At 34.3% G+C, this 18,858-nt stretch overlaps 3 protein-coding genes across 8 annotated transcripts; all 3 read left to right on the top strand.

The window, feature by feature from the left end:
• The first annotated feature begins 639 nt into the window (after window positions 1-639).
• On the top strand, window positions 640-2,993 carry LOC141692266 (pentatricopeptide repeat-containing protein At2g15690, mitochondrial-like). The gene has a single exon (XM_074497008.1). The coding sequence runs from the start codon at window positions 736-738 to the stop codon at window positions 2,794-2,796; it is 2,061 nt and encodes a 686-aa protein (XP_074353109.1). The 5' UTR covers window positions 640-735; the 3' UTR covers window positions 2,797-2,993.
• Window positions 2,994-7,820: 4,827 nt separating this feature from the next.
• LOC141689756 (uncharacterized) lies at window positions 7,821-11,120 on the top strand. Its single transcript, XM_074494139.1, has 3 exons — window positions 7,821-8,095; window positions 9,371-9,559; window positions 10,239-11,120. Exons 1-3 carry the CDS (start codon window positions 7,922-7,924, stop codon window positions 10,740-10,742), a joined length of 867 nt encoding a protein of 288 aa, XP_074350240.1. The 5' UTR covers window positions 7,821-7,921; the 3' UTR covers window positions 10,743-11,120.
• Window positions 11,121-11,938: 818 nt separating this feature from the next.
• LOC141689757 (DNA polymerase zeta processivity subunit) lies at window positions 11,939-17,419 on the top strand. 6 transcript variants are annotated; one of them, XM_074494143.1, is made up of 9 exons: window positions 11,947-12,114; window positions 12,209-12,289; window positions 12,564-12,676; window positions 13,143-13,332; window positions 13,529-13,764; window positions 13,924-14,968; window positions 15,161-15,287; window positions 15,556-16,449; window positions 17,046-17,419. In XM_074494143.1, the coding sequence occupies exons 1-5, from the start codon at window positions 12,081-12,083 to the stop codon at window positions 13,726-13,728; spliced, it is 618 nt and encodes a 205-aa protein (XP_074350244.1). In that variant the 5' UTR covers window positions 11,947-12,080; the 3' UTR covers window positions 13,729-13,764; window positions 13,924-14,968; window positions 15,161-15,287; window positions 15,556-16,449; window positions 17,046-17,419. The 6 variants fall into 6 exon arrangements, with proteins under 6 accessions (XP_074350247.1, XP_074350244.1, XP_074350242.1 ...); XM_074494141.1 differs by having other exon boundaries at window positions 15,128-15,287; XM_074494146.1 differs by having other exon boundaries at window positions 11,939-12,114; window positions 13,896-15,287.
• Window positions 17,420-18,858: the final 1,439 nt, after the last annotated feature.

The raw sequence follows: 18,858 nt of genomic DNA, 5'->3' as shown, positions 1-18,858 counted from the left end.
ATGATCAATTTTATATTTTTTATAAATATACTATCATTATATTAAAATCACATCAATTTATAAATGTTCTTGATACACAAGCGATTATGCGGAAATAATTATTTTAATATACTTAAATATTTAATTTGATAAAGTTAATCTCATGTTGTAAGAAATTAATTATTTTAGCAGTTAAAAAATTGTGTGATTTTTATAGTACATATATTTATTCAAAACCTATTAAACTTAATCAAATTAATAAAATAAATTGGAAAATGTTAAATCCAGAGTTGTTTTTCAAGTTCCATAGCAAATAAGCTTTATAAAGACAAAACTGCTCTCCCTGTATGTACATCAACAAATCATGGAAAAAATTAATTTGAGGGTAATATAATCTTTTCATAATATATTTGCTCTGGAAATTAATAAACGACTCTGAATTTAACATTTCCCAACAAATTTGTTTGTCAAAACGATATGCAATCTCTAAAAATGTATAATATTGATAAAACAAAAATAGTAAAATCATTATTGATCATTTTTTTTCATAAAATTATTTTAACATACATTCATAGAATATGCAAGAAATTATTTAAATATATATACAGACTCGAATCTCGCACAGGTTTTTAATACGATAATATTTGCTTTAAAAAACATCCATTATCCAAAACCCCTTATTTTACATTTCAACACCCCCAAAAGCTAGGGTTTAACAAACCTACACAAAAAAACGTACTAATCAGCGTCTCATCAATGGCGATTCTCAAAGGAACAACACAATCATCGATTTTCACACTCTCCTCATTCATCAACAAGGTACGTCTCTCTTCTAATTGCTCTAATAATCTCGTTTCACGCTTCCCAATGTTCGCTAAAACCCTAGCTTCAATCGCCGCCCCTAACAATGATTTTGTGCCGATTAATGGTAGTAATAGTAGTGGTAGTCAGTTTAATGGGGAGATTAATGGGCGGAATAATCAGAATTATAATCAGAATTATAATCAGAATTATTCAGGTTTTTCGAGAAATGGAGGGGATAGAGGGAGTGAGGGTTTGTATCGAAACCCGAATGAAGGGCAGTTTGGGGGGAATTGGAATCAGGGGGTTAATCAGTGGGGCCCACAGAAAGGGGATAACAGTAGGGGTTATGTTGAGGGGACTAATGATGGTAGACAACAGAGTCAGGGTTTTACGCAACGTATTCCTCAGCAGCAGCACGGTGTGCAGCAGCAGGGTTATGGGCAAAATGTTGCCCAGCAGCAAGGTTATTCGCAGAATGTTCCTCAACAACAGGGTTATCAGCAGAATATTCCTCGGCCGCAGCAGCAAGGTTATCCGCCGCACGTTCCTCACCCGCAGCAACAGGGTTATCTGCAACATGGTGAGAATGTACGTGGTTATCCTCAGGGAGTTCAGCAGCAGCCGCAACATGGTTATCCTCAGGGAATTCAGCATGAGCCACAACGAGGTGCTTTTCCACAGGGTGTCCAGCAGCTGGCACAGCAAGGTTATCCGCATCATGATCAGCGACAACAGCAACAGGGTTATCCACAACGTGGTCCACAGCAGCAACAGCAGGGTTATGTGGAGCGTGGTCAGCAGCGTGTTAATCTTAATGAAATGAACCGAGGATTGCAGGGGCAGAGCCAAGGGCAAAATGTGAGTAATCAGTATCCTGTTATGCCGCCTAAGAATGAGGGTGATTTGATTTCTTTGTGCAAGGAGAAGAAAGTTAAGGAAGTTATTGAATTGTTGGAGGAGGGGGTGCGTGCTGATGGTACGTGTTTCAGTTTACTTTTTGAGTTATGTGGGAATTCAAAGAAACTTGAGGATGCTAAGAAAGTTCATGATTATTTTTTAAGATCAACGTTTAGGACTGATGTGGATTTGATTCAGAAAGTGATTGAGATGTACACTAAGTGTGGGAGCATGGTTGATGCGCGGAGAGTTTTTGATCATATGCCAGAAAGGAGTAAGGATACATGGCACTTGATAATACGTGCGTATGCAGTCAATGGGTTGGGGGACGAAGGATTAGCGTTGTATGAGGAGATGAGAAAGTTAGGATTCAGACCCGATGAACAAACTTTTCTTGCTGTGTTAGCAGCGTGTGCAGGTGCCGAAGCTGTGGAAGAAGCTTTCATACATTTTGATGAATTGAAGGTAGTTTATGGAATTTCTCCGGGAATAGAGCACTATTTGGGTCTTATTCAGGTTCTTGGATACTCTGGCCATGTTACTGAGGCTCTGGAATATATCATCGAAAAATTGCCCTTTGAACCTACTGCTGAAATATGGGAGGCTTTGATGCATTACGCTAGAATGCACGGAGATATTGATCTTGAAGACCGTGCTGAGGAGTTCTTGATTAGTATTGATCCATCAAAGGTTAATCCAAAGAAGATCCCTACGCCACCACCTAAGAAGCAATCTGCAATAAGCATGCTGGAGGGTAAGAATAGACTTGCTGAGATAAGGAATCCAACCCTTTATAAGGATGATGAGAAGTTGAGGGCTGCAATGAAAGAGCAACGTTATGTACCGGACACTCGATATGTTCTGCATGACATCGACCAGGAAGCCAAAGAACAGGCCTTACTTTATCACAGTGAACGACTGGCAATCGCATATGGTCTGATTAGTACCCCAGCAAGGACACCCCTAAGGATTATCAAGAATCTCCGTGTGTGTGGTGACTGCCACAATGCGATTAAGATCATGTCCAGGATTGTTGGCAGAGAGTTAATTGTTCGAGACAATAAACGTTTTCACCATTTTAAAGATGGCAGCTGTTCTTGTAATGATTACTGGTGAGTTTAGACTTTAGTACCAGTACCACATTTTTATTATTAATTTGTGTATGGACTTTCATAGTCATAATGAGACTCCTCTATCAGTAGTATTGCCGTGCGTGGTGTAATTGTTTCAGATAAGAATCTATTTCTATCATCTCAGGAATTACACTGTCTTTTGTAAAGTTCACTGATTCCTTGTCTATATATTTAGTAGTATGAATGTGGTCCATCTTTTTGCTGTGCGAATGTGAAAAATGTTATGGTAGTACGAATTGACAAAGTACTTCTATTATTGATCGATAGAGATATTCATTAGTGCAAAAGTTTTAGGGATTTATTGAACTGCTCCTTGCATTTCATAGTTACATATGTTTGATTAATTTAAAAATATTCGTGTTATTGTTGGCTTCTCTTATAGCCACACTTTGCCTTCTGATGTGAGTGGCTATTTCATAGCTGTATTATTCGATATCTAAATTAAGTGTCTGAATTTGTTTTTTACATGCTAATTGTGCATGCTAAACTAAATTTGATGTTTGTGATTGTAGTTGTTTCATTTGTAGTACCATACATTGCCTCATCTTGTTCACTGCTCCACCTATACTTTTCCTTTACAAGCAAAATGTCTTTTGTGTGGCTGATTCATCTAAATTTATTTTTCACTTAAATTTGGCTCATGGGCGGTAAATTACTTTTGAAATGTTCTTGGATTATACATAAATGCCTATCAAAGAGTTAGACTATTTATACATATGCATTATGCACACAATATTGTGTATTTAGAAAGTATTAATGTATTACCAAATTATCTCATATGTGACTTACGAATGTCGTTTTTGTGATCTAGTAATGTTTTGGTCATGTTTTATGTACTGATAATGGGGGAAATACTTCTGTAATAGCACTTATGGTTACTGTTTTATCCTGACGTGTTCTGGCAATCCTAATGTGGTTTGTCTTCCGATAGTATCATTGTGCTAGTGCGGCATTGCCACCTAATAATATTCGGCCATGTACTAGATCCTGGTTTTTCGTTATAGCCTTCCATGGACCTTATCTTGGTTGATGTGGACTCTGTCTGAAAAAATACTGAACTATCACTCTTGTTTTGTGTCTGGAAACTGGAAGAACTACTAAAATCTTTTCTTGTGCGGCCACGAGCATGTAGTTAACAATTGTTGCTTGTGACTATGACTCTCTGCCAACAACATAGGTATATGTAATACATCACCATCAAATGGTGTCTCCCTAAGGTTGCAATCTGGTATGCCACCACTCCGTTAAGCGGTTTTATAAAACACAAGGGTAGGAAGTATTATGATTAAGGTCACGCAATAGTGCCTACTGTCTGGACTCTAGATTATGCTTATGCTATGCATCTTGATTTGGCATATTGTAAGGCATAATCTTGATTTGGCATATTGTAAGTGTTTATTAAGTTCTGTTGTTGTAAGTGTTTATTAAGTTCTGTTGAAAGCATCTACGGAGAACTGATCTGCATTATTTGCATATAATGCCTACAGCACTTGTCTTGTACTCTGCTTCTCTCAGCTCGTTTTTGAATCAGCTTCTTATGTCAAACATTGTACCCTTTAACAGTCTTCGTAGAAGATGATTACCAGTTTACCACTTATCAGCTATGTTCGCCAGCTTTTTTAAGAGTAATTTTGGTTTTCGCAAGATAAAAAAGGTTTACAATAATTTTCTCTACAGGAGAGACTATTTCTTTGTGCATGTTTGGATTTCTCGGAAAGCTTAAATGTAGATTCAATTTCTTTGTGTAGATGTATAGATGACAATAAAAAGCATGCTTTCTATCTCTTATGCTTTGATGAATTTCTCTTGGCATCGTCAATCTGTTCGCTCTCTGGATTCATTTACTGTGTACTATTATTATTGTGAAATGCAGTGTAGAAATTTTGCAATGAAAATGTATTAATTTTAGTTTGAAATTTTAGGGTGTGTTTGGTATTGCTGTTGCAGTAACAACAGCTTTTCGCCGAAAAACAGTTAAAATATTATTTGGTAAAATTTAAAAGCTGCTTTTCGGAAAAGTGTTTTTGGCCTAAAAGCTGCTGTTACGGAAAGCAAGTGTCAACATGCTTGTAGAAAAAGCTGTTTTTTAGCTGTTGCGGAAAGCAGATGCTGATTTCACCATCAAACCTCACCAAAAGCATTATTATTTTTAATATTTTGCATCAAAACATATACTTATCAAAAAAATTACCAAACAGTCATCTGATTTTTACAACACTTTTTTTATCAGCATTTTTTCTAACAGCACGACAATCTTTAACGACAATTTCAAGCAGAGCCTTAATCTCTAAATGAATGGAGTATTCGAGTTGTTACATGGGCACATACCTTACTTTGTTATTTCTGCTTAAGATAAGCTCCTTGTCTCGTTAACAGAACTTGATATTAACACTCTAATTGTTACTTTATGCTTGACTTAGTTTCAACATTAAATAGATAATTTCCAAGACATGCTGCAAGTGTGTTGGGAAGATTCAGGGTATCCATAAATTATTTACATTGTAGAGTGTAGACCAACCAGTGAGTGCTTTTTAGTTTTTACTATATTACTCTGACTCGGGCACGAAGTGTCGGACATGACACGTGTCTTAGTGTCGGAAAGATCTAACAACTTGCCGGAAAAATCTGAGTTTATGCAATTTAGCAACTAGCAAGTATAATGACCCTCGGGGGTGGCCTCACTATAGACGAGCAAGACTTGCGGCTAGGGTCCCAAAAATTTCTAACTTTTTCAAGTAAATATATATGAATTTTATGATATATGTATATTAAGGTCTCATAAACTGATTTCGACTAGGGTCTCTCGAATTTCAGGGCCGGGATAACTTCCGTCTTGAAAGTTATTATGCCCCGATGACCATTCATGTGAAGTGTCTGATATAGTTAAGTGTATTAAACCATGTCAACCTATAGTGTCTAGATTATGCATTTTGATTTGGCATTTTTCAAGTGTTTATTAAGTTCTGTTTTTTTTATTGTAGATAACCCACCAAGGTAAACCGCATTTAAGTGATAGGCTCTGACTCATGAGACATAATCATAAATTATCCTCCCGTGAAATTTGAATCTGTGACCAAGAGGATAATTATCCCCTTTTTAACCAACTGAGTTAACTCTTGCGGGACTATTAAGTTGTGTCAAATGCATCTACTGAGAACTTATATGTTCGCCGGCTTTTTAGGAGTACTCTAGGTTTTCACAAGTTACAAAACCTCTTTATAATAATTTCTTTTTTGTTCTAATAAAAAAATGAAGTATCAAAAAATAGTAAATTAAACTTTTAACTGTAAAATAAAGGGACTATAGTGCAAGTATCAAAATATATGTACCGACCAAATTTTTAAAGGAACTAAAGTGATATGAGTATCATACCAAAAAATAGTTACCATGCGGATGGATTAGAGAAGGTAATAAGGAACTATTTTTTTAAGGTTATTAACAGATATTGATTTGATTTTAATTGGATGTTTGAATTTAATTAGGGGTTATAAAACTTTGAGATTTTATGAAAAAATTAAGACACGTATATAAATATTTTTATACTTGAGGCCGTGGACGGTTATAGAAATCGGTCGACTTTTTAAAATTCGTCAATAATTTTTTCAAATATGTTTGAGCTATTCGATAAATCAAGGATAAATGATTTAACTCTAAAATTCATTCAAAAAGAAGTAACTTAACCGGTTAATTCAGATTTTCAAAATTTGCAAATCATGCGACCACGAGCAAATGTAGTGTAAGTTGTACTAGTCAAACATCTATTATTACTAGCTTAAAACCCGTGCGATGCACGGGTTCTGTTAATATTTATTTTTTTTATTTATATTTTATATGATTTTATTGAAATTGTAATATAAATAAATAAGTTAATTAATAATAATATAGTTATAATTTGATTGTGTATAACTTTAAGTTAAATCAAATAGTATAGTATAAAATAGTATATGGTTGATGAAATTTGAACCATTAACCTTATTTATAAATAATAATTAAATGTTTGATGTTGGCGGGGTTCGAATCTGTGAACTTGGTTAGTGTATTTATTTATAAATATTAATATAAATGTTTGTTGTTGGCAAGATTCGAACCTAGAATTTTTTTTGTAATTATAAATAATAATATAAATGTTTGTTGTTGGCGGGATTCGAACCTGTAAGTTTGGCTGGTGTATTTTTTTTAGTATTCGGATCTAACGGTTATGATTATTTGGTTAAGAGATCTGACGATTGTGATCGAAAGGGATAACTAAAAACAGGGTTAACCAAATTATAAATTATAAACCTGTTTGGTTATTATAGTTTAGTATAGATTATGAAATGAACTACAAATACAGAGATTATAAATTAAATTTAAAGTTATGGATCTATGTAATGAGCCCAAACATATTTATCGGATTAGCTTTTTAGCATGTACGTATATTTTTTAATCGGGTTGGGTTGAATTGGTTTAAAAATATCGAAATTCATATACAACTTAATTAAATTGGGTTATCATTTTTTCAACCCAAAAATATATATCAAGTTAAAAAAAATCGGTTTGGATCAACCGAAAGATAGTCGATTCAGATTGGATTTATCAGGTTCACCAAAACATGTACCCGTAACAATTGAAACATACTCGTATATACGATTCACCATACCCTGGGGCTGATTGTACATTTGTACTTGGGCTAAACCCAAACTCTAATTCGGATCCTTTTCCAAAACTAAGTGTCTGCTCTCGAGTTTTTTAATGGGAATGAGGGAAGTGTTTAGGAGGTCATCCCATTTTTGGAGTGAAAAATTGTGAAATTTACATTCATCAAATACTTGCTTTCGCTCCTTTAAAAAAATCGGGAGTATAATTATGAAGGAAAGTGAAATTAACTTACTTACCCTTCATTTGTTTTCCTTCGTTTTTAAAACTCGGGAGTAAGGGGTAAATACACCTCCAATTTGAATTCATCCAATTTGAAATTTAAATATCTTTACTATTATTCAAGCCCAAAATGACTAATATTAAATCCATCTCCATCAAATAATAATTATTGATCGATTATAACTCGTAGCTGTCCAAATACTAATCTTTGTAAATTACACAGATACATACAACCCATTTTGTATGTATAGATGGCACCTGTGAATATGATAGAGCAAGCTCATCAGATGTACAGAGAAGGCAAATATGAAGAAGCCCTTGTGTTTTATACTGATGCTCTCTGTTTGGCCAAGTCTAAACCTCAAAAGATTGCTCTTCATAGTAATAGGGCTGCTTGTTTTCTCAAACTCCATCGTTTTAATAAGGTTTGTGTTTTCATTTTCTTGATTCTTGTTGATTTTTTTGGGAATTTATTGTGTTTGTTGTTGTGATTGTTGATAAAGTTGTGATCTTTATGGTTTAAAATTTTTATTTTCTTGATTTTCTTGAATTTTTTCTTGAAATTATTGGGTTTTTTGTCGTTAATGGGGGGTTTTGTGGGTGAAAGAACTGATTTTGATTAGTGGGGTTGAGTTTTTTAGGGTTTTAAATGATTATTTTTCTTGATTTTTTGTGAAATTATTATGTTTTTTGTTGTGATTGTTGATAAAGTTGTGATCTTTATGCTTTAAATTTTCATGCCCTTGATTTTCTTGAAATTATTGTGGGGGTTGTTGTAGTTGTTGATAAAGTTGTAATCTTTATGGTTGAATTGATAAATGGGGATTAAATTGGGGGTCTTGTGGTGAAAGAAGTGGTTTTGATTAGCGGGGTTGAGTTTTTTGGGGTTTTAGATGATAAAAGTGTGAGCTTTATGGTTTGAGTTGATTATTGAATATTGAATTGGGGGTTTTGTGGTGAAAGAAGTGATTTTGATGACGGGGTTGAGATTTTTGGGGGTTTTAAAATGATAAAAATGTGGTCTTGATTGGAGGAATTCGTGTTAATTTTACTAGGTTCTTAGCCCGTGCTAAATAGGATTATTTGATTATGTCGTTTCGGGTAAATTAATGATAATACTTACAATTATGGGTTTATCGAAGATGATGTGATTTATAAATGGATATTGGTGGTTTTGTTGGTGAAGGAAGTGATTTTGGTTAGTGGGGTTGAGTTTTTTTTTGGCTTTTGAAAGACGAAAAAGTGATCGATTTGGGGAGCATGTTTAATTTTTACTATTTTCGTGGCCTGTGCTAAACAGGATTAATTGATTATGTAGTCTTGGGTTCAAGTTGGCAATTATTTGTTGCTAATACTTATTATTATGGGTTTATCGAAGATGAAGTTTGTTCGATCGGATAAACTTAGTGTAAAGTAGATCTATTTTGCAAAGCAGTGACTTATAGAACATGTCGATTGCTGATCTTGATTAGCTGAACTCGTTTTAGTCGTTAAGTGTCTTACTAGCTCATTCCCCATGCCAAACATGTCATTTTACATCTTTAAAAGGGAACTTGCGAATTAATAACACTGATTACTTAGATTTTGGGCAAAGAATATGATAACATTTTAGATTTAGATTGCCAAATTTTGTTACTGAGTCATGCTGGAATCTAATAGAGCAGTATCAAACTGAATGGCTTAATCTTCAAAAATCTTAGGCCGCAGATGAATGTACTTCAGTGCTTGAACTTGATTACAATCACACTGGAGCCTTGATGTTACGTGCTCAAACTCTAGTCACTCTCAAGGAGTACCATGCAGCACTTTTTGATGTCAGTAGGCTTATTGATTTAAAGCCAGAATCAGATGTGTATCAAAACCTTCAAGCTCGTTTAAAGACACAAATGGTAAGCCCTTTTCCATCCGATACTATGTTGTTTGTGCGTTGTTAAGGTTATTGACATTCTTGTTCTCTTTTTTAGTTTTGTCTTTTTTAGTAAATGTTGGATGATTAGTGTTTTTAAGTAAATCATGCCCTACACATAAAAAAAATTCAAGCTAGGAACATTAAGAAAGTAGTCACAGTGCTTTAAAGAAGCATTACTTCATGTTTGAGGACTCGGAACTCTTAGCGGAAGAATTCATGCATGGCAGAAGTTTTTGAATGATATGATTCAATAAATAAGGCTAATAAAGGTTATATAAACTAATTATATATAGAATTATCTCTTTTATGATGGATCCTATTAGTGTATAAAATATAACTTTGATTAACCTAAAGAATAGAAGTACAATGTTGTATTAAATCTGTCAAACTCATGACTCCAAGAATTTGCATGTAGGATCTTGGCTACTATATGAGTGCTCAATTTTTAGCCAGTCCTACGTTAGGTTTTATAATTGGTACTCTATCCTTGTACAGCAATATGTTTAAATACATTCAATAGCATGGTGTGATATTTTGAGAGTTGTTAAGACAAATGTAGTATCACGGAGTAGAGCCTAAATTTTAATGTTACCCTTTGGGGTCATTGCTATCATCGTTCTATTTAAATAAAGTGTAACATTCTCTTTGCCCAAGGAAAGTCTCTTGCACCAATACCCGAAGCTGAGACAGAGCTAGAAGAGGATGAAGACACCGAAGAAGAACAAGAATGGGAAGAAGATGAAGTAGCAGAAGAAGAAGATATAGAACAACAACAAGAAGAAGATCTAGAACAACGACAAGAAGAAAAAGATAAAGAAGATGATCGTCTGGGTGGACAATTAGAAGCAAATGCTGTAGTAGGAAGAATTCAAAGTAAAGAAAATGGATCTACAGTGACCGGAAAAACTGCCCTCCAATCTCTTAATCACTGTCAGAAGGTCGAGAAAGATACACTTCAAAGTCAAAGCCTTCAGGAATCATCTCAACAAAATTCCGCAGGATGGCAAACAATACCGAAGCCAAAAGGACATTCGAATCTTGATTACTCGCGCTGGGATAGAGTTGAAGATGACTCAAGTGATGAGGATGATGACGATGACGAAGAGTCTCAGCCTCAGTATCGGTTTCGGGTGAGAACTGTTGGCGTGAGACAAGTTAAGTGATAGTGGAAAAGTGGAAACCAGACATCTCGGCACTTTAATATCTTATGCCACAGACATGATTTATTTTGGTCTAGCATCTGATGATTGCCATACTTGCAACTTGCAAAGCTGTCAGCTTGAACTCTGTACCTGCTGCTACAGGTTAGAAAATCATTTAGAAAGTCATATATATCCAAGTAAAATGTTCTATACTGTCAGATCTAGCTGAACTATCGGCCCGATGAACAATCACCAGCAGATTCCAGATTATTCAATGTATGTATCATGTCCAAATTAGATTTCACCATTCATTGTAAATTATAAAGTTGTTTTGGCTTATGTACAATATACTATGAAATAATGCATATTGGTAAATCATATTGTCTTGATCAGATTTTTAGCAATACAAGATACCCAGTTATAGAAATCGACCGATTTTTCAATAATCGCTCAAAAATCGGTCAAAAATATTTGTCTAATTTGACTGATTTCCGATAAATTACCGATAAATCATCCTATTTTCTAAAAACCGTCCAATAAATTGCAAATCGGTAGCTCAACTGAACAATTCTGATTTCCAAAATCTGTAACACTGCAAGATACAAACAATACACGTGATGTTTGGATCATGGCATTCTAACCCGGGTTTATGAATGAAATTTCAATAAAAAAATATATTAAAATTGTCATTCCTATTAATTAGGTTGACTTCCTATTAATTTGGTTAAAATCTCATCATCCAAACGTTCCTTTAATTTACATTACATCTCTACTCCCAATACATACTAAAATCCAATTTACTAGACTAATTGATGATAATAATTTTTTTTAATTTTTACAAAATTTTCTATTCTGTTTTTAGTTTTTTTGTTAATAAAATTTCATATTCCATTTCATTTAGTCTTGTATAGTATTCATGATTTAATAACAAAATTACAAATATGAATGGCCTTATAAACTAATTTCCACATGTATGATTTTTTTATTACCAAATAAACGATAAATAAAACATTTAATTTTGTAACATATTTCTTGTAATCCAATATTTATGAATTTAATCAGTAATTAACAATTAATAACATGATTTTCACGTTTTATAGGTTTGTTTTTATAATCTTTTTGGCAATATTTCCTCCAAACGAGTTGCTGCAGTTTTTTTATTTTGGTGGGAAATATTTAGATCATTGGAACTGGAGTGCAGAGAGAGGGAGAGTGAGAGAGGGAGAGGAGAGAGAGAGGGAGAGAGAGAGAGCGAGAGAGAGAGAGAGCGAGAGCGAGAGAGAGAGAGGGAGGGGGGGGGGGGAGAGGGAGACAGATAAAGAGAGGGAGAGAGAGAGAGAGAGAGAGAGACGATTTGCGATGTATAAAAGGAAGAATCAAACTACTCCTCAAGGTTTTTTTGTTTAGTTACTCATTTTCCCCTTTCTTAACACTCAATTAACATCAACTATTATTTATATGTGTATGTATTATCTGAATATTTTCAGGCGAAACGGCTCGAATACTGGTAGAATTCATGGAGGTTGCTATTACTTCAATTGTGTTTCTCAAAGGCGTTTATTCTCCCGGTCCGTATTGTTCGATTACTGTAATTTGTTTTTTGTTCATTAATTATATGTTGATTCACTTGATTTTTTAGATCATAAAAATTATACAAATCGGAGTTTTTAAATGATTTTTTGTGTAATTGGAGCTCTAATTATGCGTAATTATCTGTTATTGAGTTATAGTTGAAAAACTAAAGCAAGTCAGTTATCGTAAATGCATTTTATCGTTTTATCTTTATTTGGTGGAAATGCACGTGCCTGTGTGTTTACGATTTGATTTAATAATGTTGTGTAGGTGCGTTTGAGAGGAGGCGTTATATGAACGTTGTGGCTCATAAGGCTCGACATCCTCAGCTTAGGGATTATATTCATCATTCTCTTACTGCCTTACTTCCTTCCATTGAAAAGGTCTCTATTAATTTGCCTCGTAAATTCTATCAAGATTTTTAATTTGATAGAATAATAGAATTCGTTCGAGTATAAGTTATGAGTTCTATAATTTATTGATAAAATTTACTACTGAACTGCGTGCACATTAGTGTTCAGAATAACTAGATTTGTAGCATAATATATACTATAGTTTCAGAACTTAATGGATCAGTTAGATTAGATTAATGTTTTATTACTGATTTTGAATTGTTTAATTATGATTTATTATGTATTTTCGAAACGTAACATTTAGACGATAACCACGAGTTGCTGATGTCTGTATCTGAACATCTGCTTGTAATGGACATTTTTTTTCCGGAAAACACTCATGCTAATTATTCCATTCTTGTACTACAGTAATACTCATGCCATGTTTACAACCTTAATTAAGAACAGTTTACCAGTGAGTTTTAGGGAAGCTAATATGTTCCTTCGACTTTGTTAGGGACTGGTAGAGAGGGTTGCAGTTGTTTTCTTCAACAAAGAGAACATCCAGGTGGAAAAATTTGTTTTCAAGCTTACTGTTAATCAGTCCTATGACTCGGAGGTGGAGCAGACCGACCTGGAGTTCTCTTTGAAGTCATTTTTGACCAAGCTTTCAGTGTCAGAATCTCTAACTAAAGTTCTGCCCAGGGGTAGGTGCTTAACACCCACAGTTTGGTTGTAACAATCATAATGTTTAAATTTATGTTATATTTCTACACATTTTTATAAGGTCTTTTTGACTTATTTGAAGAAAAAGTCAATGATGGTTAGGAATGACCGAATGAAGTTCTTAGCCTGTTTTGCTGTGAAATGGAACTTAGAATTCTACTGTATTTTGTTTAACAGACTGTAGGTGGCAGATAATGTCATATTTTCACTCCCTCCCACAGTTTACTGAGAGTACTGGTGCAGAGTTTTGGATTCCAACAGATATACAACAGTGGCAGCAACCTCCACTGATAACTCCCATAAAGTCCATGAGTAGTGAGCCTCTAGGTGTGCAATTATATTTGGAACATCCAAGCCTATCAGGGTTGCAGCCTTAAAGTTGAAGCTTTGGTAGTACATAGTTTGTACTGCAGGTAAAGCATGCAAGACTCGATTCTCTTTATGATTCACGATATAGTTGAATACATAACAACTTAGAAGGCGTCCTTTCAGAAATGAAAGTGTGAACGTTTTCTGATTCACAATCACATTGTATTGGAATTAGGTTAAAGAACATGGTGTTTTCTCTACAGGAGAGAATTTCCTCGGTCAGCAAAAAGGTTAATTACTTCAATACGACTGAGATGCCAGTATTGGATTTTTGAATTTGAGCTGAAGGGCTGTCTACATTTCAAGAGTCTGAAATCACTCCTGATTAGTTTTAAATTAGATGAAATAGCACATACATGAAAACGTCTTGACATGGTAAGAAGGTAAGGTCATGCGTGAGGGCTGCCTTCTATAGTTTGCAAAGCTATACAGATTGAAATTCGGATTTCTCAGAAAGCTATATGTAGATGCAATTTCTTTGTGTGTATATGTATAAATGAGTAAATGACAACAAAAGGCGTGCTTTCTATCTCTTATGCTTCGATGAATTGCTCTTGGCATCATCGATGTGTGTCTGGATTCATTTACTATGTGCAATTATTATTTTGAAATGCAGTGTAGAAATTTTGCAATGAAAATGTATTAATTTTAATGAATGGAGTATTCGAGTTGTTACATGGGCACTTACCTTACTTTGTTATTTCCACTTAAGATAAGCTCCTTGTCTCGTCAACAGAACTTGATATTAACGCTCTTATACTTTATGCTTGACTTAGTTTTAAAATTAAATAGATAATTTCCCAAACATGCTGCAAGTGTGTTGGGAAGATTCAGGGTATCTATAGATAATTTACATTGTAGACCAACCAACGGGTGCTTTTATGCCAATAATCAGGTTTCAGCCTTATTATAGCCTCTCCTCCCTCATAACTACAGATGGTGCAAATATAGGATTATTTATGCTAAATTCGGTTAATGTCAGCTTTTGTCTACCAAGATTTTTTTTTTCAAGTTTTAACTTGCAGGAAAGATCTGAGTTTATGCAATTTAGTACTTTCATTAAGAGTTTCTTATTGAAATATTGCCAGAGAAACTTTTATGTAATATGCCCCCAGGTAGTACAGATACCAGAAAATGACAAACTGACAGTAGTATTTTTCATATCATAATATGCGTTCAGGATTCATCAGATCATAACATACAATTTCGTGGTGTTTATTCAGGATTCAGCAAAATCTTATCGCGAAGGTATGTTAGTTGTGTATGCACATGCATTGTCTTATTGCATTCTACTATTTGTACCATTAGTGATTTAGTCCTGTAAAATATGGACTAGCTTATTGAAAACTTGACTATGTTGTAATTTGTACGGACTTGCAAAACTTTGTAAATAATTTACTGTGGCAGGTGATGTTGATTATGGTTTGTGGGTGATTTTAGATGACAGAAACTACTGAATCAAGTCTGCTATTTGATCAGTACCATTGAAGCCAGCATGCTCTTCAGAAAAAAGTTAGAGGATTAAGGATAATCTTATTACAGAGATTGGTTTGATAGCTTTCTTAAGGTTTGATTTCTGATATTAGATGCTACCTGTTAAAAATTCTCTAGATTTTTAATATATGTCTGCATTCTATTTTATTGAAGTTTAACTAAAATCATTTGTGTTTACAATATGCGTACCCTTTGGGACCACAATGGGAAAAAATAATAGCTGTATCAACAAAGTAATGACTGGCTTCATCAAGCCTTCTATTACTGAGTGCATCTTTATCTTTAAAATCATGATACCTGTCTTTTTTTAAGTGAATTATCTTGTACATGTTTTGATGTAGGGTCAAGCTACATTTACCGATGAGATTGGTTTTATGACTCTCTCTGAAGAGAGCCCATTGGACTAGGCACACTAATTGAGACTTTTTCCTAGTACATTTTATTAGCATCATTTTGTTGCCTCTTCACAGTTGGAAATCATTTCTGGTTGGCCATTTGGTATTGAATTATTTGTTATCTGTGGTATCGTGTCACCCCTTTTGGTGTTGGTAACTTACTTTTTGAGACAGCGACCTAGAAATTTAACAAACGTGTAAAACACTGATATTTGGGAACCTGGGTTAATGGAAAGTATTGATTTTACATTCCACATCAATAAAAAATGTATTTAGGGAGTTTTAAAAGATTAACCACAGAATTTTGTCCTGTAATGTACTTCCCAGTGATATTTTCTACTCTATTGGTAAACATAATCTTTAATTTTATTCATCTCCTATAATCCCAATAGATCTTGAGTTTATATAGTGGGGTTTGGCATTTATGTGCACATGTTGTTTGTGATTATTACCAACCTAACAAAGAGCAAGATGATATTGTTTTGGAAACATAATTGTACCTATAGGGGACCATTTTATGGTCACAAATCCATAATCATGAAACTTTAGGATTGATTTCATAAGAAAATGCTGAGCTAGGTCCATCAGCTGTGGACCTAGAAATTCTTACATTAAATTGCTGAGCTGTTTACGAAAAAAAAAATAGCATATTTCCATGTCAATGATCATACCTAATTTGTCCTGCAATTTACGTGGTTTCTGTGACACCCGTGTCAACTCTCGAGCCTTTTTCAATTATATGTTTCTTTGGATATGTATCAATCAAATACATGGATCAGTGATCACACCGACGAGAAGATCTTTACTGAGTGAAGCGAATCCCTTCCAACTTATAACATGGTTAGTTCTGATTCCTCAACAAATGTTAATGTTATGTAACATGACTTGATTGTTGATTGTGTGTGGGGTGCTAAGTTGAGGACAAAAGATGATGGTAGAAGAGAACAAAAGTATATAATTTTTTCAAAGATTATGGACTAGTAGTACATGAGTGGCCTCTTTTGACAAAGGCAAGAAAGTTTGGAGTACCCATCATCTTGGTCCCCCTCCATATTTGTTGATATCCCATATAATTCTCAGCCATTTAATTTCTTTTAGCACTTCGTAAAACACTGCAAGCTTCCTGTATAGTGTATCCAAACCCCACCACCCAACTAAAAGTTTGAACTATAGCAGCAGACAGGTTGTGTGACAATCGATCACGCTCTGTTTCTTCTCTTTACATTTGCATTCCCCATAGAATGGATCAATAAACAGTAAGAATAGTTCTTCCCATTTGTGTCAAATATTATTAATGTTTCGGGTGATCTGTCAGTGTCCTAATCGTCGGCCAAAACCACATTATATAGATTTTTTTCTGTACATTTAGTGTTTGGTGAAACAGTATGATACACGTTAGTAATGTTGTGCATGTTGTGTTTGATACTTGTATACAGAGATGATTTTGTAGAAGAGCTGAACAAAGCAAAGGAACGGGAAAGAGACTTGTAACTGGGCTATCAATAAATTCACGATGAAATTTAGGTTTGTTTAACACATTGTTCGGCTGCTTGAGAGAACGAGAAAGAGACTTGTCACTGGGATATCAATAATTCTCGATGAAATTTAGGTACTATCCCGAATACTAATATACTAGATGTTGAGATTCCAAACTCTGATGGACATAATGTGACTTTTTTCGGAAAATTAATTTTTTGTGTAGTTGACATTGTACTAACCCACTGACCTTAAAATAGGAGTGTGTGTTACACATATAAATCTGAAAGATTGTGTTATGTATAAAGCTGAGATTCGTAAGGATATTAATGTACAGAGTACCATGATATATGCTAGTTTGACAATTTATTTTACCTATATACCTTCCTCATTTGACAATCCCATTAATCCAAATTGTTTATAACATGTTTTTCTATCTGTGTATCTAATGTTGGTCATATTAAACTATCAGCACTTGTATTTCTAAATTGTCACCGTCGATAGCTACTAGTTTATTGTTTTGCCAATGATTTTAAATTGGCATGCTTTGTAATGACCAACATGATAGAGCAAACTTAACCATCAGCTAAAATGATATTCTTGATTAATTTCTAAAACCGCCCTGATTAATGGCATAGCGTATCATGACTATAATGTATGTTTCCATACTTTCCAAGAATGCCTTTACAAGGATTTTTGTGTATTGAATACGAGGATATATCAATACAACGAGAGTTTTGTGCAACGGATACAATCTTACACCACATAACTGTTTAGAAACCACGGATGGTCCAGGGCAATCGATTGTTGCAACATAACTTATCGTAGACTGTGAAAATGATTTGTGCATACATTAATATCAAAAACCCTATTGTACATATACGAAGAATGTATGTGATGCCATATGTTACAATAATCGATTGTCCCTGACCGGACTCTTTTAAAAATTTTGTTGCTGAAAGTCTGTGATGCGGTATGTTACAGCTACCGATTGCCCCAGACCGGACTATTTTAGAAATTGTGCATTGTGCTTGTATCTTTAACAAGTTTTGGGCATAATGATATGCCTCAGAATGGGGCATCTGATGACAAACACATATGTACAGATAAGAATTTGAATGTTATCACATAATTTTAATAAAGCTGGGAACACATTGTTTAAATTGATTGACTTCAAACTCCAAATTAAGAAACGAGTACATAAGTTAGGAGTGTAGTCACTTGTCTATGCTTTGATCCAACATCTCCTTGTCATTATTATTAGATACAAAGTACCTCTGTCCCATAATAATATATGTGTATCTCATTTCGAATATCTATACCGCTCCGCTGACAAACCAACGTATCTTTCTCTCTATAATGAACACTCATTTTTATCTCTCTCTCCACCTCTTACCGAGGAATCGAGACAAAAGGCCTCGGAATATCACTATTTGGTAATGAATTATCCTCGATGTCATTTTCGGAAAATATAATCTTAAATGTCATTTGAAAACAGAGGATCGAATCCTGTTTTTGGGATAATACGTGTATCCCAAACGTCACCAACGTATTATTATGATTTTTTCGGTGTTGATTTTAGTTTTTTGAATTTTTTTTAAAGTCTTTAATATGTGAAAAATAAGATTCGGTACAAGTCGATAACGGCAAGAGAAAACTGTAGCAACTCCTCTTTGTTGTCTAGCAGCAGAAGCCAATGTAAATTATTTTCGATATTCGGACCACTTATCATCAACTTGGAGAGAGAGAGAGATAGAGAGATAGAGATAGAGA

Source organism: Apium graveolens, chromosome 10, assembly GCF_009905375.1.
Source record: "Apium graveolens cultivar Ventura chromosome 10, ASM990537v1, whole genome shotgun sequence".
In the NCBI taxonomy this organism is placed as follows: domain Eukaryota; kingdom Viridiplantae; phylum Streptophyta; class Magnoliopsida; order Apiales; family Apiaceae; genus Apium; species Apium graveolens.
This window is presented reverse-complemented; position numbering and strand designations above follow the sequence as displayed.

Excerpts from the sequence above, each read along its gene's own strand:
- LOC141692266 (XM_074497008.1), top strand. The coding sequence starts at position 736 with ATGGCGATTCTCAAAGGAACAACACAATCATCGATTTTCACACTCTCC.
- LOC141689756 (XM_074494139.1), top strand. The coding sequence starts at position 7,922 with ATGGCACCTGTGAATATGATAGAGCAAGCTCATCAGATGTACAGAGAA. Across the intron at positions 8,096-9,370 it reads AACTCCATCGTTTTAATAAG|GCCGCAGATGAATGTACTTC; the intron begins GTTTGTGTTTTC and ends CAAAAATCTTAG. Across the intron at positions 9,560-10,238 it reads CTCGTTTAAAGACACAAATG|TCTCTTGCACCAATACCCGA; the intron begins GTAAGCCCTTTT and ends GCCCAAGGAAAG.
- LOC141689757 (XM_074494146.1), top strand. The coding sequence starts at position 12,081 with ATGTATAAAAGGAAGAATCAAACTACTCCTCAAG. Across the intron at positions 12,290-12,563 it reads CAAAGGCGTTTATTCTCCCG|GTGCGTTTGAGAGGAGGCGT; the intron begins GTCCGTATTGTT and ends AATGTTGTGTAG. Across the intron at positions 12,677-13,142 it reads TACTTCCTTCCATTGAAAAG|GGACTGGTAGAGAGGGTTGC; the intron begins GTCTCTATTAAT and ends CGACTTTGTTAG.